The 23,842-nt window shown below is 44.2% G+C and overlaps 2 protein-coding genes across 3 annotated transcripts; both read right to left on the bottom strand.

Moving 5' to 3' along the window:
* Positions 1-765: 765 nt before the first annotated feature.
* On the bottom strand, positions 766-10,475 carry trim8a (tripartite motif containing 8a). Of its 2 annotated transcripts, none has more exons than XM_076077064.1 (7): positions 10,197-10,475; positions 9,006-9,608; positions 3,817-3,912; positions 2,966-3,199; positions 2,666-2,697; positions 2,158-2,273; positions 766-2,041 (listed from the first exon to the last, which is right to left on the bottom strand). In XM_076077064.1, exons 2-7 carry the CDS (start codon positions 9,573-9,575, stop codon positions 1,392-1,394), a joined length of 1,698 nt encoding a protein of 565 aa, XP_075933179.1. In that variant the 5' UTR covers positions 9,576-9,608; positions 10,197-10,475; the 3' UTR covers positions 766-1,391. The 2 variants fall into 2 exon arrangements, with proteins under 2 accessions (XP_075933179.1, XP_075933178.1); XM_076077063.1 differs by having other exon boundaries at positions 10,193-10,474.
* Positions 10,476-11,258: 783 nt separating this feature from the next.
* On the bottom strand, positions 11,259-19,043 carry sufu (suppressor of fused homolog (Drosophila)). The gene is made up of 12 exons (XM_076076972.1): positions 18,678-19,043; positions 18,154-18,288; positions 17,734-17,870; positions 16,192-16,334; positions 15,969-16,054; positions 15,682-15,754; positions 15,381-15,537; positions 15,135-15,237; positions 14,612-14,746; positions 12,970-13,108; positions 12,811-12,879; positions 11,259-12,719 (listed from the first exon to the last, which is right to left on the bottom strand). Exons 1-12 carry the CDS (start codon positions 18,824-18,826, stop codon positions 12,630-12,632), a joined length of 1,416 nt encoding a protein of 471 aa, XP_075933087.1. The 5' UTR covers positions 18,827-19,043; the 3' UTR covers positions 11,259-12,629.
* Positions 19,044-23,842: the final 4,799 nt, after the last annotated feature.

Below are 23,842 nucleotides of genomic sequence, written 5' to 3'. Positions count from 1 at the left end.
CACCCCGCCCCTCAGCTCGCTCCATCTATCTCACCGTCTAGCTGGGGGGGGGGGGGGGGGGGGGGAATGATGAAAGGAGTATGAGTGACAGATAAGTAGATGACTATGCTGTCCCAGCCCTCATTAAAACTCTTCGCTTATATCATCCTCCTCCTCCTCTGCGTCGAGCCCCGGCAAATTATACCCCGGGAGACGAAGAGAGAGAGAGAGGTGAGGGGAGGGAGGTGCTGCTCATCAGTTATTCCTGTTTTCTGACCTAACTTGACAATGAGCACCAATAACGAGACAAAGAGGGATGAGACAGAGATTCTGCCAGAGACCAGGATGTTGACAAGGAAGTGAACTGCCCTAAATTGGCAGATAATGGGCCTTCTGTGGCCTGGCCTGTAACAAATCATTGTCCAAACCTCCTCCACCGTGTTCTGAGATTCCTCTGAATGCAGTATTTCTCAAACATGTGGTCACCCAGTGTCTTTTTTTGTCCTCATTTACACGTCTTTGAGCCTATGAATAGCTTGTGGGTGAACTGCAGGGTGGGATGCACGACAATAACGGCTATTCTTATTTTACGGGAGGCTCCGACATTTCAACTGTAACCCAGAGAGTTAAACTGTAAAACCTCTTAACCGAAACAAATCACACAATGTGTGCCTCAGTATAATCCGACCTCTGTGTCACTGTTTAAAGTTTAAACTATAACCATAGATAAAAGCCCACAAGATCACATTAAACTGTGTGAACCCATGCTTAAAATACAACAAAAGGTTAAAGTAATATGCTTGTTTATTTCATATTTTCCACTGATTTTGGTTTATTCATAATCTTGTATAAAAATTCATGAAAAACCTGACAAGCATTTGAAGTCCAGTGTGTTTCTAAAGCCACATGGACTTTGGAGTGCATGGAGAGGCTCCCTGCATGCTTTCGGCCGCAAACAGGAAATAATCAAGAGCTAGGAACTTGCAAGTACAATAAGAGCGTGTTAACAGTCTTTTTAGGCACTGAAGTCTCTGGAGTCCCATGTCAGGACTCGTGATGAAGGATATGTTATTTATTTTGTTCACTGCCTGAAAGGATTTAAGACTACATTATTCACATTAGCACTTCCAGTCAAATTGAAACAGAAAATAAATAAAATACAACCGTGTCGTCAAATTACAGCATGACTACCGCCACTGTGATTCAAGAAGTAAACCGGGCTACCGACATTAACAGGGCATGGTTTCCCAAAACGGGGTCGAGTAAATGTCAAAGTAATCTAACCACGATGGCGGGTTGGAGACGCAAACTGATAACATATCTCTCCATAACGGAAAGTAACAAAAAGCAAACATGGAAATTGATGATAATTCTGATTTCATGAGAACGGTACAAATGCTGATTGTGGTTTACTACTTGGTCCCATAATGCTTGGTTGAAGACTGGCCGTACAGCCCGTAGAAGTCAGGGTGCCTGGCTGTCTGTGAGGCTTCCATCATTCCCCTCATGGGAAAATGCTGCAGCGGCTGGCTTGTAGGTAGCGGGGCATGTGGGGGAAACTCCTGAGAGGTCATGGAGGGGAAGGAGTCCGACGCTGGGTACGGAGGCCGGGCACGAGCAGCGGGGGCCCTGGAGCAGCAGCAGTTATTCAGAGTGCACATCAGTACTTTCCTCCCTTCGTACATGGCTTGTTGCGAGGCACCTCCACCGGGGTAATGGGAGGGGGAGAATATGGTCCCTGAGTGGTGGCTGCTGGACCCTAGACCCACCATGTGATGGGCTGCAGGGCCCAGGAGTCGGCCATGGCCGGGCCCAACGTGGGGATTCTGGGAGAGGCCTTCAGAGGAATACATGGATGAGGCGTGATGGGTCTGATCAGCCAGGAAGGTTTTTTTGCTGCTGTAGAGCAACGGTGGAGGATCCTGGGAGGTGGAGTTGTTACTCTCCAGGAAAGCCATGCCATATTTCCTCTTCTGTAGTCCTGAAGCCGTCCCCATGTGAGAGCCAGCAGAGCTGCTGTGTGACTGGACGATCTCAAGAATGGGCGCCTCATTGAACGGTTCTGAGAATGGCAGAAAACAAAACAATAGTTTATTCTGACTATACTATATCCCAGGGATTGATATTTTAAATACACTTTTCCCTCATCTCTAGTTACTCGTTCCAATTGTTTCTTACCTTCCAGCATCTTTCGTATGTTCTTTTCTCTCGTCGAAAGTTCAGACAGCAAATGATGAGAATTGAGCTGGCCCACTCGGAGTGGAGGGATAGTACTGCTCAGGTGCGTGTTTGACCTAAAAAAAAAAAAAAACAGAGACACATATAATATACTGTGGACCAGATTCAGTAAGACGTTTGCACCCCTTGCTTGAGATGCATTCTGCACCTTGAGGCTGGCGTTTCACTTGACTGGAAGACTGGACGCATACTTTGCTTGTCGTATGACGTATAGCTACATGCATCAGTGAAGTATACGTCTCTCCTTTATGAATACACATTGTGAGTAGGATTGAATGAATAATAATAACAAAGCTTTATAAAAATGAATTGTGGTTAAGAAGAGAATATGTGTCTATCTATCCAATGCTCTAACCTCAGTGACAGCAGAATGAGGGTCAGTGCACCAAAAGAAATGTGCATGAAAGGTAGCAGTAAAGTGACATGGACTAGAAGGAGAAATGCTTACCTGTCCATTAGCAGCTGATACGGTTTTGTGTTCTGAAAAAGACAATAAGATGCACACAGGTCATTCAGAGCCACCATCTGCCTTAAACAAACAGCTACCATAGCAGAACACATTCATTGGTGTGTGACAGTGACATTGCTTTTGTGTTCTTGAGAGCACAACATTTGATTCTGTGGATGCAAACACTGTGTGTGTGTGTGTGTGTGTGTGTGTGTGTGTGTGTGTGTGTGTGTGTGTGTGTGTGTGTGTGTGTGTGTGTGTGTGTGTGTGTGGCTGTACAGACACGAGCGCCATTTGTACCTTCATGAAGTTAATGCCGTCTGCTCTTTTGAAGAACGTTTGTACGAAGCTCAGGAGTTTTTCTGCTTCCTGGCGCTTCTCGTTGAGCTGCAGGACCTGCTGGGAGTTTTTCCTCACATACGTGTTGTAGGTGCTCTCCAGCATCTGCATGGTTTCAGCCTGGTTGGCTTCTAGCAGCGCATGCATCCTCTGGTACTGGGCTCTCGCTCGCTCCTTCAGTTCAGACACTGCATCCTGTGGAGGATGGGGGACATGTTGATCTGCAAACACATACACTTGCACCAAATAGAGGGTACGCCCCCTCATTTGCATGTCAAAATGAATTTACTAGCAATGGCTGAATTGTAAAAAAAGTCATCACTTTTGATTTCACCGCTCTCTCTCTAATCTGTCCCGTACGAGACCGCTGAAAGTGCAATATTAAGTGCAAACTTTTACACACAACTTTGCCTTTTTTACCAATTATTTCTTCAATGTCTGAACATAAGCATCTACAGTATACTACATACATTACAATTAACACCATTCAGCTTTAATACACAGGAATTAATTGATGTGTTTAGTTACTGGAGGTTCAAATATTCTTTCCTTCTTACTTCATTTTGTGAAATCGGTGCGTTTTGAAGCGGAAAAGTCATTTGCAAAATGCATTTTCCACCCCGAAGCACCAGCCATTCAAAGCTGCAGATAAATTACATTTTCTCTTCATTTTTGCAACAGTGAACAAAAGGTACAGAGTCATTTCATTACAGCAGCGTGTGGACGAAATGATAGCACCAAGCCCGCACAATGACAAAGAACCGAGGGCCGCGCACTGATAATGTTCATGAGACGTGTGCGCCGTGCTCTACCTTCATCAGGGTCTTGTCTGACTCCAGCTTGGTCAGCTGCTCATCGATGTTCTGAACACGACCATCCAGTCTGCCTTGCTGCCTCATCAGCATGGCCTGTTGAGAGACATAGTGACATACAAGTAGATGGATTAGACAGATGAACCACAACAGGACACACCACAAATATCAAATACTAACTTTCTTTTGTACCTCAGCAGACCCGGCTGCTATTCACAAGCCACTAAGACAAGCTCCACATATGTCAATGAGGAAAGCAGCAGAAAACGCTAACGCAATTGGACAAATCCATCTCTGATTTCATCTAGGTTTGTCTGGTACCCTGCTACGTCAAGTGGAGTCCATTGTTGGGACCAGCCTACTTCCTGCATGGACTCAGTGAGAGTGCAAAAAGAGCCAAAGGCCGGTCAAAGAGCCCGTAAACATAATGCTTCTCCATTTACCGCAGGAGATGGAAATCAATCTACTGTCACAGGCTGACAGCTAACTAGGAACAAGGGGGGAGGGCAGGTACGCTTTTTTTTTTTTAATGAACTGCTTCTGCATGGGAAAGGCACCATGCCCAAATAAGTGAAAACCTGCTGTCATGGCAACAAAGCCTTGTGTATGTATTTATATGTGAAAGCTAATGTGTATGTGAGGGAGCAGAAAGCAGGGGGTGTCTCACTACCCCTCTCCTCTTTCTCATTTTGCCACATGCATTGCTCCCATTGTTTGCACTGGTCTCTGTGTCAGTGACAGATTGTCATGTCTGTGTGCATAATGCCGAGGTCGGCTCTCTCTCTCTCTCTCTCTCTCCCTCCGCATGAGTGTGCATGGGTGAAAGAAAAGGGAACGGGAGGGAAGAAGTGCTATCGGGCTCCGCTCGCACATGCCAAGAACGGACAGAATGAAAGCGAGAAAGACATACAAAAAGGAGGGTGAAACCAACAGAGGGAAAGTTTGAATCAAAAAAGAGAGATAGGGAGAGCGAGGACATTCCTGCGGTCTCTAGTGAGCGAGTTTCAGGGTAGCTACGTTGTGGTATCACAGCAACAGCCCTCTTCAGCTGCTTACAACACTCATGGAGTCTTATGTACAACAACTGGCCGGCAACTATACTAAACCGGAGAGAACACTTCCAACAGTCCCTCTAGTTTCTAAAACAAAAAGAGGCTAAATGACATTAAATACTAGCCAACATGTATTACTACTCACGCTTTTGCTTGTTTGCATATTCCCTATTTCCACCTGGGTAACAGCAGAAATCTTTCAGTCTCTTCCAGTTCACATGGTTCACAATTTTAGGCCACTTTGAATGTGACGAGCACTTTGGACTATAGACAGATGATGCACTAACAAAAGGAAAGACCACATGAAGGGATTCTTTTGGCCGCTCGAGCTAGGTTCCCACTACACGAGTTGCTGTCTTGTGATCGGATGTCTTGAAGTTGTTGTGATTTTTTTTTTTTTTTACACTGTATAACTGACCGGCGACACACTACAAGACCTTTCACCAGGAGGAGTCCCCGATGGGGTCTCCAAACTACGTCTTATCACGAAAAACACACGCGAGAAGTGACACGGGCATAGCCATGCTTGTTGATGTTGACATAATAACCCGCTTCCACATGTCTTTGCTATTCACCCTGTGTAGATCAGTCCCCGTTACGTTTATTCATCAGACACCCTAGGTGCAACAACAACCGACAATGCAACACAGAGGAAGGCTACAGGCCAGGCAACCCCTCCGCCAGGTTTCCCCCTCAACCTGTGTCCTGCACTCTCATTGGCTGTAGCTCCCGGTCACACACACACACACACATGGCGCTCTATTGCCGATGTGCGAGCGCAGAGAAAGCGCGGATTTGTCTCCGATCCGGGGTCATCGGGACTACAGTTGTGCAGTGTGAACTAGGCATTAGGGACAGCGGAACAACCTGTAAACACAACATTGCCATTTTATTACCTTATACAATTGTTGCCGAATGTGTTAGCAAACAGTAGCGTAGTTACACATCCAGGAGACTCGGACAAACATTCAAATAATATGGCCACCCAACAAATGTAGGTCCGACACGCAATCTCCTTTTAGCACCGTTTTGGTCTCCACCAACCCCGATCAGCTAAATGCTCCCTCGAGGTTAGCTAGTCCCTGGGTGTGTCCAACTTCTGAATTCATGGTATATATGGTATCACTTTCCGTGTACAATCCCACAATGCAATGCACCGTGAGTAAACTACCGAGTGTCTATTATAACGGGGAGTAGTGAATAAGTGACACAGCCTCTAACTTCGTTAGCTAACTTTGATGTTGGCTAGTCGGTAAGTTTTCAGTCCACTATTTACATCCCTGTAGCAGCGTTGACAGGACATTAAAGGAGGTCTCACTGGAAAAATAAAGAACGCATTTTACTTTATGGTAGAAAGGCCGATACGGTGTGAGCACAAGAGATGGGGAACAACCGGAGATGTTGAAGCAAGCCCAACATTAAGACGATCACATGTTCCATCGGCATGAGGACTGGCTGAGCAAGTTATGTTTGATGAATGGTTGGCCATTTCCCCATGGCACATCCAGTTCTAGTTAATAGATCAATGATGAGGTGGAGTTTAAATTTTTTTAAAAGCAGCAATGTGTTTTAATATATAAGCATTCATCGTGTTTGTCAAGCCTTAAAGATACACACAAGTAGACATCCTTTAGTTTTGCTAAGTAGCTACCGTTAGCAGCTTAAGTTAAATGCAATTACTTTTGTGCACCTAAAGGAGCGGTGACATGGGTATCATCTTATTGAAAAGTGTGTGTGTGTGTGTGGTCCCTAATCGTGTGTCACACACTCATGACACATCCCGAACCTGTACTACGTTTCCACACTACAGCTCGCTTGTACAGTCAGTTTAAGGTGAAGAGTCCTCTTCAAACAACCGACATGAACGCCCGAATCTGCCCTTTAAACTCACATGCCACTTAGTTCCTTGGCTGCGTTTCTTGTCTCATCCAGTTTTTCATGTATTGTGTGCGCACTACTTTTCAGACAGCACTCTTATGAATAATAACTGTCCTCACAAGTACATAAAGTCTCAGCGGCATTTCATACCTTCCGTGTAACTACTGTTTTTACAAAAACAGGAAAGAACACTTTGTTGGGTTAGGGTTAGATTGCCATCGTAAATGGTACGTGCACTGCTTTATGTGACGTGGCCTCACATAATGGCAACAGCTTTTCTGTGCCTGGATGCTTCTAGTCAACAACTGCGTCTTCCTCATTTTGCCATGTTTCCTCCAATTCCCTTTTTTGCTGGTCTTGGTGTGCTTGAAATAGCACAAGGGGACAGGAGGGAACTGTCTGGTGGCTGATCTCTCTGTCGCAGTGTGAAAGTCTACCTTTATCAAGATTAAATCCACCAGTGATCACTTTCCCCCACTGTCCTATTTAGGCACCCAGACACCCGCGGGTTGCCAGGAAGCTCATGTTTAAATGAAGAGCCTCGGGCTCAATGAACAGAGAGCCTCTTTCACAATCGACTGACAACTATTCCCCACGTCTGATGTCAATGGACTGCCCTCAGCATTCTGGGTAACTGACTCACTCCAGCCCAGATACAAGAAAACTGCAGACGGCAGAGCTTCCATGAGCGATGGTTTCCTGCTGTGGTGCCGGAGAAAAACCAAGGTGAGGCTGAGTGGGAGGGCTCCACCTCCGCCTGTCCCAGGGCCGACATTACTATTATATTACTCTTCCTTTCTCGTCTCCAAATTACCAGCGAGCCTTGCAAAAGGTTACTGTAAAAGTCTCCATTGAGAGGCAAAGACATGAACATAGCTACATTGGTTTTTCCCTTTGTGTTTATCCCAAAAGCAACAAGAGTGCTGCCAGGGGAATTTAAAATCCTTTTACCAAAATAGACCACAGCTCCGTCAAGGAGAACGACCTCTTAGTAAGAGCCGAAGAGAAGCCACTTTGGCCTCGAATTACTTGAAGAAATGGACCGGCGTACAAGAAGCCTAACTCTTTGGCTATTGCCACATTTATCAGTATGAGAGTGCACTCTGTGACTAAAGGCCCAAGCACAGACCGTGTTAATCTGAGAAGAGACAGAAGCTCTGACTCCTGGATATCGCCATTTACCCTGCGAACATACAGTTGTCAAAGAACAGAAAGATGTGTGTGTGTGTGTGTAGAGTGCAGCTGTGGAAAGGGCTGAACAGACATCTTTTGTCCCAATTATAGCTCCGGAGCAACAGTTTTCACCAAATATTTCAAAACGATTTAGAAATTTGTGAGCCACACGCCGGAGAGAAGTGCGTCTGTAACTTTCCCAACTGGAATAACACAATCACCAAACGTATTAAGGCCGCAACACGGCAGATGCTAAATCTGCCTCTCACTTCCGCCCCTTCGCCGACAGAGAAGAAACAGAAGAAATGTGCATGAGGCGGAGTGGGTGGCTGTGTTTTCTTTTTTACACCTTGCCACTTACATTAGACTTGTGAAAAGAGAGTGAACTGAAATGATGTATAGAACTAAAAAAGGAAACTACAGGAGTGGACGGCAGCCATGACACCCTGGCCTTACGCGAGACACCGCATTCCTCCTGGCATCCTGAGGTCAACCCCTGCCGAGGCAGTTCACTATTCACACTAAAACGTCCGCACATTACCCGCATGTCAGTTACTTCACCAGCCTCTATAGCCGTACCAGTATGCAGCTCCCCCCTCTGAACAAGTCCTGAAACTGATCGGGGAAGCTAACATAACACAACTACAGGAGGATCCACCCCCGCTGCACAGGGGTCGTCATTTCCGGTGGATGCAGATTGCATCACAGCACTTACCCGAGGGCACAGGGCGGCTAATGTGAAGGCGTGGCAGTGTGGAATGGGTGGTTTCGATCAAGGTTAAAAGCTGTGTGGGACGTATGCCTGCATGTGGGTGCGTGTGTGTGCGCGTGTGTGTGTGTGTGTGTGCTATCATCTACCCCGAGGGGGGTCGGCTTTCACCTGTCCGGTCCTCTCACGTCAGATAAGAATAAAAGGCAAAGAGAAAAGGACTGGTGAACTGAAAGAAAGGTCTGCTTCCTTGAAATTAAAATCCATGGAAGAAAGTGCTTCCATCAAAATCTTTTGACTGTCACCTGCCTGTCACCGGATAGTCTCGAGCGAACGGGTCGAGTGAGAGAGAGTATGTGTGGGAGCGATTTATGTACCTGCATTTGTATGCGTTGCGTGTCCACATCGCACACTGTGTGTCTTTGGTTAGTGCAGTGAGAGATGCAGCAGAACGGACACAGAGCCACCTGCTCCTCCTCACAGTGGAGCAGCCTGTACTCCTCATGACTGGGACAGGTCCAAGCGCTCAGCTCCTCGGCGTCGACGAGCAGGTGTCCCGGGGCCGCACACGGCTGCTGGAGGTGCGTCTGGATATGGGTTTGGCAGCAGGGCTCCTTGCAGCGCAGGCAGACTTTCCGCACGGGCAGCGGGGGCCCTCGTCTGCAGAGGACACAGTGCAGCACGGCGGGGACTTTGTCGGTGTTCAGCGCGTTGAAGCGCTTCACTATGTTGGCGAGCTTGAAGTTCTTCTCCAGCGCGGGCTTCTGCTCGTAGTCGTGGTTGCACTCGGGACAGCGGACCGCGGCGCTGTCTTTGGCCCAGGCCTCAGAGATGCAGCCCTTGCAGAAGTTGTGCTTGCATGGCAGCTGGATGGGCTCGTCGAAAACATTCAGGCAGATGGGACACAGAAGCTCCTCTTCGAAGCAGTTTTTCCAACTTTCATCCATGACTTCAGCCGGATCCAAACTGCTGATGTGTGACTGAAAAGAGCAAGGCTGAGAATTAATTTCTAAATATGGATTACTGGGCGCTATTTTCTATAAATACATAAAGAAATACCCTTATTAAAATTAAGCCTACCACAGTCTTATTACGTCTAGTACAAAATGGCAAAGGACGATGTGTGCCGAGCACCCACAGCACTAATTATTTTGAGGGTAAATGCGCATGAGGAGTAACAGTAGCCTCCAACAATGAGCGAACGGAGCTTTAGCAGGGCGACGACTGGCTTACAAGAAACGGGTCACGTTAAGTCAAGTGTCCAACGAAGTGCGACCACAGTGAAACTTCGACAACACATCTCTAAACTGTTGTCACGGTCCAACAATTACATGCAACGACAATGTAACAATCGGCTCGTGAACTCGCGACAGGACGGTACAAGCCGAAAAGCAAGTGACAACTTGCTACAGAATAACACTGGAAATAGGGCTGATAAAATGTCACTGGGCTACACTGACATTTTGTTTTTACGCGAAGAGGATCTTTCCTGTCGTCAACACAGCGCCACGGTAGTCTAACGAGACGTGTTAGATGCGTTATTGTAGAATTAAAGCAACGTTACCAACTATTTATTCCCCATGTCGTCGGCAGACTCCGGTGCACCTATAACGCCGAGCTTCGCATCCAGCCCGCGGTGAGATCGAGCTCCTCCGGGTAGATTCCAGATGTGTGTCCGACGTACCAACGCCGGGGTTTGATACGATGTTTATCCGGCTGGTTTCGCTTTCCCGTCAACTCTTTGACTAATATTTAATGGTAAGTGCGTACAGACGGTGACTCGTCGGCCGGTAGGGAGCTCAGTGCTTCCACACCGACTGCCCCCCCTCCTCCTCCTCCTCCTCCTCCGACAACGTGACCCGTCACAGAGCCGACACAGAGACGGGGAGGAGCCGAGAGGAGGAAGGAGAAGGGAACAAGGCCACAGCAAACTCTACCGGAGAGACTGGAGATGACCGGGAGACATTTGTGTGACCCGTCATTCTTTGCACCACGGGTTTCTGAAGTGGAGTCCTGGGCTGGGCTGGGCCGGGACAGTGGCCCCCAGGGGCCCAAAAGAGGGTAGGTGCACGAGGGGAAAGATTGTGGACGCTTTTCTTTTGGGTCGGCAAAAGTGTATTTGGTTGTAACTAAAAGCTTGATCAATGGATATTACAGTTGTGTTAATAGTTAAACGCTTTATAGATCAGTTATAAGCCATTCATAAAAACAACTTTGAGGGGCCATGGTCTATATTTATAACTATTTAATTGCCATAAAGAATAAATCACAAGTCAAACGGATTTTTCACAACCTTTCAACCAAAACTTGCTTTTATTACGGACTTCTATTGGCTTCTACCGATAAAACATGAATAAATTGTTGATTAAAAAAACAATAATGCATTAAGATACTATTCTAAAACATGCCTTATTATTCTCATTTTATTAATAATTAAATAATCACCATTATATGATTATATGCCTTAATAGGAACATAAACACAATAGTGTAATCCAGTGTGTCTCAACATACTAAACTTTATGCACAGCCATGGTGACATTGCATGTTACCATGGCTGTGTGTTTGTGCGTAAAACACATGGATAAAAGCATTCACACACATCTTTAAATAAAATAAGCTCCTCTGTAATTCTGCATTAGTGTTCCAGCTTTATTTATGTAAATACTTGCACGCTTTAATGCACTTGGGATTACAATCAGGCAGTTCAGTCATAAGATAGTAATAACAAAATACCATGTCAACAATGTCTGAACCTTACATGTCACTCTGAATAGAAAAAGACAAACAAACACAAGATGTTGTATAAGAGTACATATCTGTAGTAGAAGCAGTCGTATCTGTTTTTGTGTTCAAATGGAATGCAATGACAGAAAAAGAGCGAACGCAGCGGCCTTGATTTAATGTGACTTCTCTTCAACAGCCGAGGAGCTTTAGGCAGCATCAAGAGAAGACGTGGTCCTTTCCTACACAAGGCACTGAGGAATATTACTACAACTCATCATCAGCAGGTCCTACTGATGAAACAAAACTCATATTTATGTGGCCACCGGAGACAACACTGATCACAGATTCCTAGTCTCTGAACATTTCCAACGGACTTCTGAAGTTATGATTTAATTTCATAACTTCAGACGATCATGATGCGCGAATAAAAAAAAAAAATATATATATACAGGAGTCATGTTCTTGGCACAGGGGTGAAGAGGTGGTTATACCTGCAGCATTTGCCAGATAAGAAAATAAGCCAGACGCTTGTTTGATTATTCCAGACAAACTGTGAATATCAATCAATCAATCATAGCTCAGCCTGACATTTCATTATTATAGAATCGGGACACATTTGACACAGACTGTATTGGCAACAGACTGCCAACAGTTAAAACTTTGGTATGACCACAAACACACAAGAGAAAAATGTCCAGCATTTGTAAATACTATACACACACACACACGAGCTCAATCAAAAGAAAAACTGAATAAAATGTCCAATATGTGACTTTTCCGTCTGTTCTAAAAGGCCAGTGGAATAAATAGAATTGCTTTTGAGGTCAGCAACACTGTTATCGCCGGAGACGCCGTGTCTGCAGATCACAGGATGCGGTATCAAATGTATTTATGACGCATGTTTTGGACCTCAGACCTTGGCAGGCCTTACTGGAGGAATGACAACACCCTGATTTACCCCTACAGCTAGTGTGTCACCTATAATGACCATCTACACAGGCTGGACTTGACATTCCCAAAAAGCATTCAAGCCCGAGAGAAACTTTGTAAACAGTGGGGCTAGTCTAAGAATGCGGTAACAGTCAAAAGAGTTTAGATCTTCCCTCAGATCATGTTCAGGTCTCTGGCCGTCCTCTGAGGGATCAACATATCTGTGCGCCCAGACAGCTCAGGGTCGCTGCCTGCTCTGCGAGGTCTCCTGTTCACGATGGTCCACTCTGGAAGTGTGTGTCTGCAGGGGTTTGTATGATGGAGGGTTCTAGAAGTGTCTCCGTCTCATTGCAGTGGATTATCAAACACAGAGTCTGGAAGGACAGAGATCTTCAACTTCTTTTCTGGCCAACTGTACTCCTTTGGTAACTTTGTCTGTACAAAGAGAAAGGACACACAAACAGGCAGTTGAACAAAACCAGACTGAAAATCAAAGTTACACAAAAGAAAACGGGGTTTAATTTACCTCCTCGCGAGTGTTGAGCTCCTGTAGATCCCCAAGCATCTGCTCCACAAACTCCTCAGTCAACAATATCTACACAAGGAGAGCGGACGGTCAAATAAATGCACTAAATAGGAAATCACCACATGGAAACCTTCAGTTTATGTGCGTGTGTGTGTGTACCTGAAGCCAGGGCCCATGGGCTGCATATGGATGCTCTTCAGTAGCAAACGCTCCTTCAACTCCAGTAGACACAAATGTAATGGCTGTGTCTCCATTGATGCTTTTGTATGTGAAGTGTCTCCCGTGGAGCAACCGGCCTCTGTAAAGGATGAAACACAGAACAGTGTGAACTACAAAAGGTGTGTTTTCATTGATTTTAGCCATAACAGAGTACTTTACTTTCCACGGGACAATTACTAGCAAGTTATACTTATTGCACCTATAATTAGTTATTATACTTTCTAAAAAAAATGTTTCTGTGATGACTGATGATAGCCAGTTCCCATTTTGACATTTAGAATGGCTTGAGGCAACAGTGTAACAGTCAGCATCTTACAGAGGTTTTCAAGAATTAATCTGTGGAAGAAAAAAACAATCCGAGGACATAAATGTTTCCTCTTCATGTGACTGTATGGACTTCATCATTTAAATGCTATAAGTTCACTAGTAGAAACAACATAGTGGCTTTGTGATTGAATGAAAAAGTGATTTACCCTGAATTACCAAGACAATTAGTAAACATTTTCAATACAGTAGATGTAAAATATGTCAGACATCCTAACTTGGGTGCGGTTGGGAGGGTAGCATAGTTCAAAATGCTCACATATTTTCACAAACGTTGCGATATTAAAAGTCAAGTTTGTAGGCAACATTTGATGTAATCACAGCCAGTGTCAGCATCACATAATTGGGCCCTTTACACTGTGCTCTCACACAAAGGTCTCCTCTTTTCCTCAGACAGAGATCACATAAAGCAGGTTATAAATAACCCGACAGTCATTTCTTATGTTTGTCTACAAAACACACTTTCCAAAACATGTCACTTTGTGGATGAAGGTGAAAGGTGAGTAAGCCCAAACACGCATGCTCCTGCATCTTCATTTATTGGTTGTCGCCAAAGCATGTACTGTAATGACTTTTTTGTGTCTGAATTCACGTTTGTGAGCATTTATAGTGCATGTTTTAACCTTTTAAAAAAAGATTTTCCTTATGTCTGTGAAACTTAAATACAACACGGTGAGGATCCATTCATCGTGTGTTAGCCAACACTGAAAATCACAGTTTTGATTCAGTAAATCGTGACCTTTGTCTAAAGCTACTTCCTGTTTGACATTCTCGTTGGGTGGGGGGGTGAGCAGAAAGAGAGCCAGACACTGTACATGAGCTATGTTGACTCCAGGGACTCAATGATGGCGTCAACATACCGTCATAACCTCTGCTGACTTCTAGAGTTTGTCAAGAGTCAGGAAAGAGAAGTAAAAACAGCAAACCTATAAACATGCCAGACGAACACAGGGGACCAGAGCCTTTCTTTAATTAAGTTACAAGTGTTCGACAATGAACGCATGGTGATCATTGGCTCCACTTCACAGGTTAGATTTATGTGCACTTCTCTGGAAAGCTTTTTATTTTCTCGGCATCAAAGTGAAAGTAGAAGGAGGAAAATCAAGATGATGTCATTTGGCTCTGGTTCTATTAAGACATTCTGCCACACCCATCCAACAAGATGTGAACTGAACCATTTGTTTATCGGTCTGTCTAAGGGGGCATTCCGAAAGGGTAAATAATGTGCGTGGGCGTAAAAGAGAGAGCGGCGCAGTACCGCAGGCAGAGAGGCAACAGTGTGCCCGACTCTTGGTTGAATTTCAGATGGACGCTCTCCAGCTGTCGTGTTCGGACCAACTCGTGAGGAACAATGGCCGCTGAACTCTCACTCTCTAAACTGTCCTTCCGACTCCTGAGAAAACAGACAAAGAAGAGAAGAGAAAAGAGAGGAAGACAACAAAGGGGAAATATAAGTGAGGAAGTCTTGATTCGGTACAATCGGCTGCGAAAGAATGGCCATCTGTTAAAAACAGCTGCTGTGAAGGAAACGGCGGCTCCTCGGCTTTTGTCTGTTTATGGAAACGTACAGACACAGATTAGACAACTCCTTTCAAGGAGCGGTTACCTGAGTCGGCGGAACACGGGGCAACAACTTCCACAGAAAAATAGCAACATATTTGTGACAAACCACCACGTTATGGCCTTTAGCTAAGTTCAGATGTCAGTTGCGCTGTGAGTCATTGCACACGGCGGAGGGAGTTATGCCGCCCTTGTGCTGTGTGTGTGGGAGGAACACTTACTGAGGTCTCTCGTGGCTCTGTCTCTGGCTGCTGATGGGTGGTATTGCTGCCTTGCTGTTAAACTCCAGTCCTTTTCTCAGAGTCTCTCTAATCTGCTCCGTGTCTGTCAACACACAGACAAAGATCAGCGTGGACCGATTCCACCGTGCACTGCTGACAGCATGGAACCAGAACTGCTATGTGCCGATTGGTTAAGCCTTCTTGGATTAATTACATGACGCACTCTTCTCACTCCTTTGTCCGTACCTTTGTCCGAGAGCCTCCGTGGCTGTGAGCCGATACAGATGGAGCGGCTGTCCTCCTCGTCCTCTGGCGGTCGACTCAGGTCGTCCCACACACATTTGGCGCTGACCCCGCTCAGGTTAGAGCCCTCTGTCTCAATACCCTGGTCCACTCTCTCCTGCTTAGATGAGCAAGAAATAGATATACGCAATCATCAACACTAGCTCACATGAGGCTGACAAGATGTCGGGGGCCAACAGGGGGCCCTAAATAGGGCCAGAGAGCACATCTCTTTTGCGTGATGCAGGACTTAATAAAGCCTTACTTGTAGGTGTGGATCAATGTCAAAGATGGTCTCGCCTCTCCTCATGTCTGTGATCAGCCAGGAGCCACCAGCTCTGTACACAACACAATCATCAACATGAGTCCAGGGCAGCATTAACCACGATCATTAATCAAGCTTAACTAACAGTTAATAAATGAACAAATAACTCAGAATAAGACCGAAGAATAATAACAAATAATAATAAAGCCCAATATGTACAGCGTCGTTTTAAACACATGGCTTCTTAATTCTCCAGCTGAATCGTGTGCTTATGCAGTCGTACTCACACTCCGACTCCACGCATCAGCTCCAGGATGCCTTGGCCGTTCCACTGTTGGGCTGCCTGGAGCTCCTCAGTGCACACACCCACAATCTATAGGAGGCCGTGCAGAGCATGAACGCGTGTGGTCTACAGTGTGGTTCCTTTCTATTGATGTTTGGTAGCATTATGTAATATTGACTGAATGTCACAAAGAGTTTAGTCAGTGAAAATCACATATTTGAACTCACCTGGAGAAAGCTCACTGAGCCAAATGGGGTTTGAACCGGTTGCATCTGTGGGTCCTCTGTCAGCAACATGTGCTGGATACGAGATTCACTGTTGTCTAGTGGACTGTGCCACGATATGTGGTCGCCACTACAAAACGTGTTTTCTGCAGAAGAGACAAAATAAGGAGAAATTCGTTTCTAAATTCGGGCAAAATGTGCTGTTTTAAGTCATCTAGAATGCACACTTAGTCGTGACTCTTAGTCGGCAGAGTGTGTTTGAGCCTGTACTGTCGGTCACCAGAGGAAAGCAGTCCTACTTTCCTACTTCTCCTGATCCGATGGTACAGACTTGATGAAAGAAAGTTGCAGTAACAGGGAATCATAGGCCACAGATCCGCAGCAGAATGAGAGGGAGTAAGTGAGAGAAAGGGAGAAGCAAATGTGGCAAGAAAAAGCATAAAAATGACATTTCCATCTGAGGAAACTCTCGGCTTGGGAGGTAACATGCACCCAGTCCAGATTCGCTGCAGGAGAAAAGCGAGGGGGAAGATGGCCAGAATTCATTTAGCTCGGGAGCCCGGCCCACCCACGCGCAAATTGACCCCAGCTGGAGAGCAGAGAAGGGCTGGGTGGTGAGGAGAGGAGAGCTTTCTTCTCTTTCACAGCTTTAAAATGCCCCCTTCCCTCTCAACCACACTCCCATGTGCACATTATAATACACAACTGAAGAACGTAGCAGCATAGTGTTACACCCGTTACAAATAGCATCTACACTCACACACTAAAACAATGTCTTGTTTGCCATTTGTGAAAACAATCTGTTTGAAATGGAGAAGGGAAAGAAAGGGGAAATTAGACTTCCTGTCAATACCCAGAGCTCCAAAAACACAAAATAATGTGTCCTAAACCTAAGACGGCTGCCTGCAGCCGACCCCTCTTTTCCTGCATATTTGAATGTATCACAGGAAGTCCAACAACCATGACACAGAACACATTCTCAGCATTCACAAAGGCCCGACGAGGAGGCATGCCAACTGCAGCCCAAAGAGTTGGTCCATCAGAATAACACACGCTCAGATGAATCATTTACTAGACTATTAGCAAAGTGGGGACTAAATGAAGAGCACAAACCATTGCTCTCTGTCACACATTTTCCAGGTGAAGGACGAGGAATGTAGGGCTGGAACCAACAATGTTTTTCTGTGGTTCACTTTATTGATTAGTCAATTAATCAGTTCCTAAAATGTCTTAAATAACAGGAAATGACCAGAGCCCAAATGAATGTCTCAAACCTGCTTGTGTAATCTGACTAATAGCTAAAACTTTTAACTAAACTAAGAAAAGCACTTTCTTTTACAAGCCAGCTATTATATTAATACTAGATTTTTGGTGATTTTAATATAATAAATGAAACCTTAATAGTTCCACACTTAAGTTGTTCAAATAATTTACAATAGAGTATTAGAATAAATAGCTAACCTCGACTTTGAGGTGTTTTAATGTTTAGTTTCCTCTTGAAAACATGAAAGAAAGCACAGCTGTACACAGTTACTGTGCTCTTACCTGACTGGAAGACATAGCGAGCCAAGCCTTGCATGAGTTCAGCCGGCCAGGTTGGCGGTGCCGTCTCTCCCGTCTCTCTTTTGAGTCGAAATGTGAGCTCAAAACCAAACCCACTGGGCCCGTCTGCCCCTGTGAATCTAACACACACATTAAGAAACTGGGTGAACAGAACATCAGGAGCTATTATGATTTCTTATATGCGCGTGTGTTGTTAAAAATCACAAAGTGTGAGTGTCTGTGGTCTACTCTTTAAGGGCTCATACTTGGACAGGCTTGATGTGATGTACAGATTTAATATTTTTAAATAAATAAACACAGAACAGGAGAGCTTTTAGTCTACCCCATCAAACGTGTTGAAATGACCCCCAACTCCCCGGTGCAACAGGAAGTCACGTATTTACATTAGCGCAGCATACTTACTCATGGACCCTATTGTCCCCATACAGGTCACTCAGTCCGAAGCTGACATAGTGCCAGTGCTCCTGGACGTCCTGAGTCAGACAGCCCGTACTCCTGTACATGCTGATGTAGTCTAACGGGTCAGGTCCCCCTAACCTGAAAACGTAAAACCATCAGCCGTGTCAGACATTGTTATTGTTGTCATTGTTTACTTTTACGCACACCCACCACGTAAAGAGAGTTAGCTTAGCTTAACTTGTACGAAAGTAGTGGGCAACATTTAATTTAAAGTAAGATGTTCTAATTAAACTAGTATATTTGGGTACTAAATCCTCAAACTAACCCAAAACAAAGTAAGTTCGCAGTGAACGTTACGCACAGCATGGCTCCTGTAAAGTTACGTAGTTTGCTGAAACGTTAGCTTAGCAGCTAGCTGGGTAATTACTGGCTAAACGTCTAGCCACCACAACTTAAACGTGTTCAACACACTTAGGGCCTACATGTTTGTCAGACCAGCAACCACAACACGGAGTAACGTTACCTACCAATATTTCACAATGGCTGTGACTTGAAGCGGGTTGGCCTGTTCGGGGTAAAGTCGCCGGCATTCCCCGTAGATAGCCTGCAGTCCGGGTGGAAACAGCGGCACCAGCCCGTGGGTTTGAGCACCACTGGTAGGCCGTACCTCATCCATGCCACGGCCTCGAACAAATATGGTTTTCTATTTTTTTTAAAGTGTGTGTGCTGCTATCTTCTGCTGTTTACCCACAGCTCCACGACTGCCAGACAACCCTAAATCATAAAGGCTTTACTCTGCTAATGTAGACCGACTAAAAACAGGTTTAATCCCGACCGTTGTGCTACACCAGCAGGGTCTCAGCCTGTTGCTCATCCTGTATAGAAACTACCTCGCCATTGGTTGATGGGTGTGGTGACGTAACTGACTGATGGCTGGTAATGGCCAATGAGGAATGGGATTACAGCAGAGCCGTTGAATCAGAGTCACGCCATTGGACCTTTCTTTTTAACAGTAATGGCTGCTGATGGATCTTCTCAATAGTTCACCGAAATTAAGTAAAGTAAAGTTAAGTCATTTATAGCGGAATGGTGGACCGTTCGTGATGGACTTTTAAAATGTAAAACGTTTTAAGAAAGATATTGTATATTATCAGCACAACTTGTGCATTAAAGCATGTTAGAGGAAATTCCACCACTAAATGAGTAGATTAAGAGAATGGTACCAGAGGAATGGGACAGGGAATTTGGAAGACTTTGTGATATTAAAAACATGAGGTCAATTTAAAATAGACCAGCAATTTTGAAAAATGAATCATACTAGATTTACTGGAGAATAATACTAAAAACAAAAAGTATTATACTACTGTATTTCATAAATAATCATATTAAACATGTATTCTGTCATTGTATTATGTCGGGAATGTAGTTTGTAGTTGTTTCACTTTAACATGAAGTTAGAGGGCCATTGTGATTTAAAGTTACTAGCTAAATAAGGCCTACAGGATGCAGCCTGGCTACATTACAGCGACGTCAGTAGGATGCAGGATTTGTTTTCCTTTTTGGCTAAAACCAAACTGCAGTGTGCACAGCGAGGGTCCTGCTGGATATTGGAGCTGACTTGCCTCAGTTTGTTCCTGCTAAATTAAAGAGCTGCATAGACTGTGCTTGTACTGAGTCTCTTCCTCACTCCAATGATGACCAGTTAACTTCAGAAACGGCCAACTCTGCCCAGTAAAAAATGGATTAATTTATTGACAACTAATTAGCAAAAATCGCTCTCCGTTTGTACCGATATCTACCAATATCTACGCATGCAAATTGCCGACCAAGTACATCCTTGAACTATCTGAAGTCTACGCGAATCACATAAAAATCAAGCATTTTGAACTTCTGTTGACTCGACTTTGCCTTTATATGGCTCTGGATTTTAGCTGCGTATGGATTTGTTGATAATTGTGATTGGCTGATACACTGTCAATCAAACAGTGGGCAGATGTGATTTTAGGGTTGTGGGGCTTCACAGTTTTGTACGGGCCAACTAACTAATGTTTGAGTAAGTATTGATATTGTTTATTTGAGTAAATGTAGCAATATGAAAATGTAAAAACACACCAACTTTAGGAAACCAGGGTGGTAAAGAATTCAACCACTACTGGACCTTCTTCTGTTATGTTGTTCAATCCATGTGGAAGATATACATGTACAATTACAGAGAGAATAAGGAGGGTCATATGCACAGAGCATGGCATATTCTAAAATAACTGTTAAACCGGAAGGACTACTGGTGTACTACAACTATATATATATATGACTGAGTTCTTAAACGTTGTAGTATTTCAAATTCAAACAAAAAGAGAGTCAATAAATCGGACAGAAATCATTATCTTTGATTAAGTTTATTAAGAATATACAATATGCATTATAAACTCTGATCAGTAATTTCCAAAGTTGTATTTTATTCACATAAAAATACATAAACACACATACAAAAGTAATAGGTAAGCCTATGACATGCTGGAATGAATGTAAACCACGTATTAATACTTTGTGATTCGGTCGGGATTTTCCGCTTTCTTGTGCTGTGCCTTAAGGTTGACAAATTAGTACCATACCAAAAGAACTGAGCCCATAGATGACGCCTGAAGATGCCACCATCTATGGAATTCAGTTCTCATAGTACAACACTTATCAATATTTGGTCCTCAGGAGTCTCGAGTGATCGTTTGACACGACTCATGCTTCATTAATAATGCTCTTTTCAACTCTGCCCATGTCTTAATGAAATTTAAAAAAACTAAATAAAGCAATTTATAATCAATAAAAAAAAAGCTTACAAACCTTCTGGAATTAACAAGTGTGTTTAAGATACAGAAGTTACAAGATGTTGAGCTGCACGTTGAGGTTGAGTCACCCACGACCTTCCCCATTTCACAAGAACTGCAGGGTGACGATGAGACGATAACATCTACTTCATTCATTGGAAGATTGAGCAAGAGGCCATTACAGTTGCAACTGAAGTTCGTCTTAAACAGTTATTAATCATAGTTGGCATTTGCATTATACAGGATATTGCAACATGTAATTTAAACACACTTTTTCATAAATAGGAAACAGATTGAGAGGCATTTCACGTGAGTGCAATGAAACCAAAGTGGAAAACAAACCTCCAAAAAGGCCGCTATGATTGAATGGATCCAATGCTGTGGTTACAGAGCATGTGAGAAGTTTCAGGGTCATCTGAGGAAATCCAACCATCTTACCCTAGGTATTCCTGTAAATGCTTCTCAACCACTGAAATGAAAGTGTGTCCACTCGGCTGATGCAAGCACTGAATCAAATCATGGTGATAGTGCTCTGATCAAGGCATGAAATGACTCATCATTTATGGCACACACACTCCCAGGAAAAGAACTTTGGGACAATGTGACTGCTGACAAACTGTTGGTCGATGTATCTTTGAACCCTCCAAAGTAAGTTTGATATTAACTGACTTGTTTTACAGGATCTCTTCCTTCATCTAAAAAAATAAAAACACACCTCACTGAAGGCTAGGAGTCAATATTAACAGTGGCAGTATCGCAAGATAATTCCTCAATGTTATCTCAGTCACTGGAGTTTGTTCAGTGGGTGTACATTCTTTTAGGAGACATGCAATACAGTACAATGAACTTTTTGAGGAAGGCCACACCTGAACACATCCAGGAAACTCCTATCTTTCCGGCAGTTGGACTGGGAAACAACCCGTTCTACAGCCTATTACCAGAAAATAATTCCCCTATGAGGGCATGAATTCACTCTTAAAGCCTGCAATAGTTTAAACAGCTCCCACATTAACATAGAACATTGACTCCTTTCATCTGCCTGGAGGAAGAAAATGGGGATGTTGTTTCAAATTCAAAAACATCATAACTTAAACATGTTGAAAGTTTGTAGCTCGTGGTTTTGAATACGCATTTTTGACCATTTTAGACGAAATTATTTTTCTTTTAAATTGACAATAATTTGATTAGTTTAAGAACGTTTTCTTCCTAAGTACTACTTACCCCAGTCATTCACTGAAACGTTTCTCTCCAGATCTTGAATACATCAGAAATACTTCTCCCAGGACGGTGCTCTTGCAGGGACGAGCATTAAACACTCTTCAGCAGTCCCATCTCAACAACACGATGTTATAACAGCAGCAAGTCTCTCAGCACAACACATACAGTCAGCCCTCCCTCCCCGGTTCACCTGCGTGTTCTGCTCACTCTCCCACATCCTCCAAGCCCCGAGGAAGGATACGACATACTGCCTGACATTCAGAGCGAAGCACCTTAAATACCCCCCACCTTTCACATCACCCATCAGTCGCCCTCCCTCCTCGCTATCTGTTTTTCATACGCTCCCTCCGTTCGGTAAGCCTGACAGTCACTTCCCAGTAAGAAGGAAACAGTGGGAGTGGTGAACAGCACGCCCCCTCACAGTGAATCAACACATAATAGTTTCTGAGGAAAACCATCTGACTGGCCCTGCCCCCTGTTCCCATAAAGTAAGCAGGGTAAAGGCTGTGTCTACTCGAGGAACCAGGAATTCCCCCACAGGCCATGAACAGCTGTCGAGATGAGAGACGATGACGAGGCAGACACACTGGAAGTTTGCTGGCCTGGCATATGCAAACAGAAACCGTGTTTGGTGTTTGGTGTTTGTGTGTGCGTAATAGAGAAATAGTCTTAACAATACAACATATTTACATATGTATGTGGAAATTCTATCCACACACGGTGGGTGTTGAAATACACAGTCATGTTTGACATGGATACATTTTGTTTCCTAGAAAAGTGTTTTCTTATCTTCGAATAACTATTATTTGTCAGGAGGGCAGTGTGTGCTACCTGCGTCATGGGCATGATTATGATGAGATTGATTCATGTGAATATTTGTGTAGCTGGAGTCATTTATTCAGGTGAGGTCTGATAGGGGTGTATACAAAAGCACAGCCTTCCTAAAATAACTTTGTTTGCTCTCTGGTCTTGGTCAAACATGATGCGATACTGATGGTGTTCAATCAGCCGGACATGAGAGGACTGGGTCAGCAGGGTAAAACCACAGTTGTTGAACACGCCACCTGACAGTAATACAACAGTTTCATTGGTCACTGACCCTGTGACAACCCTCTGAAGTCCTCGTCATCAACACGAGAAACTAGTCTGAATTTCATGCACACTTCCTCAGAAAAAAAAGCCCTGTCAGAATAATTAAATTGATTTCCTTGATCTGGACAAAGAGGGGATTCCACACGGTGTTGGAAAAATTACCACATAGTTCCCTTCCTCTACTTGGATGCGTTTTTGCACATATTTCCTGGCTGTCAGTACTCGTGCCAATGTGTCGTGACCTTTTGTTTTGCAATGGAGCACACCCAGATTACGTAGTGACATTAACTGATGCTTAAAAACCCCCACAGAATCAAGAGGAGCCACTACTTAAATAAGAGGTACAGAGACCCCATAGAGTCCCACCAATGATGTGCAGTGACTTTAGAATCCACTTTCAAACTACATCCTTGGGCTGGTAGGATAAGTTGCAATTGACATTTTGTGCCGGACTTCAGAAACAAGCCTGGCTTTCATGCTGCTGTTTGAACACTGGGGAAATCACTTGCAAAGGTCACTGAGCCCATTTCCTTTCTTTTCTCCCCATGCATCTAAAGACC

The sequence above is a fragment of the Anarhichas minor genome, unplaced genomic scaffold, assembly GCF_050575085.1.
Source record: "Anarhichas minor isolate MPS153535 unplaced genomic scaffold, ASM5057508v1 ptg000058l, whole genome shotgun sequence".
In the NCBI taxonomy this organism is placed as follows: domain Eukaryota; kingdom Metazoa; phylum Chordata; class Actinopteri; order Perciformes; family Anarhichadidae; genus Anarhichas; species Anarhichas minor.
This window is presented reverse-complemented; position numbering and strand designations above follow the sequence as displayed.

Bases quoted from the DNA above. Each gene is read 5' to 3' on its own strand.
- sufu (XM_076076972.1), bottom strand. From the start codon at position 18,826: ATGGATGAGGTACGGCCTACCAGTGGTGCTCAAACCCACGGGCTGGTG. The intron at 18,289-18,677 runs GTAGGTAACGTT...TTACGTTTTCAG, and splicing joins ACAGCCATTGTGAAATATTG to GTTAGGGGGACCTGACCCGT. The intron at 16,335-17,733 runs GTAAGAGCACAG...TCTCTTCTGCAG, and splicing joins TCGCTATGTCTTCCAGTCAG to AAAACACGTTTTGTAGTGGC.
- trim8a (XM_076077064.1), bottom strand. From the start codon at position 9,575: ATGGATGAAAGTTGGAAAAACTGCTTCGAAGAGGAGCTTCTGTGTCCC. The intron at 2,698-2,965 runs GTACAAATGGCG...TGTCTTTTTCAG, and splicing joins ACGGCATTAACTTCATGAAG to AACACAAAACCGTATCAGCT. The intron at 2,274-2,665 runs GTAAGCATTTCT...TTTTTTTTTTAG, and splicing joins TATCAGCTGCTAATGGACAG to GTCAAACACGCACCTGAGCA.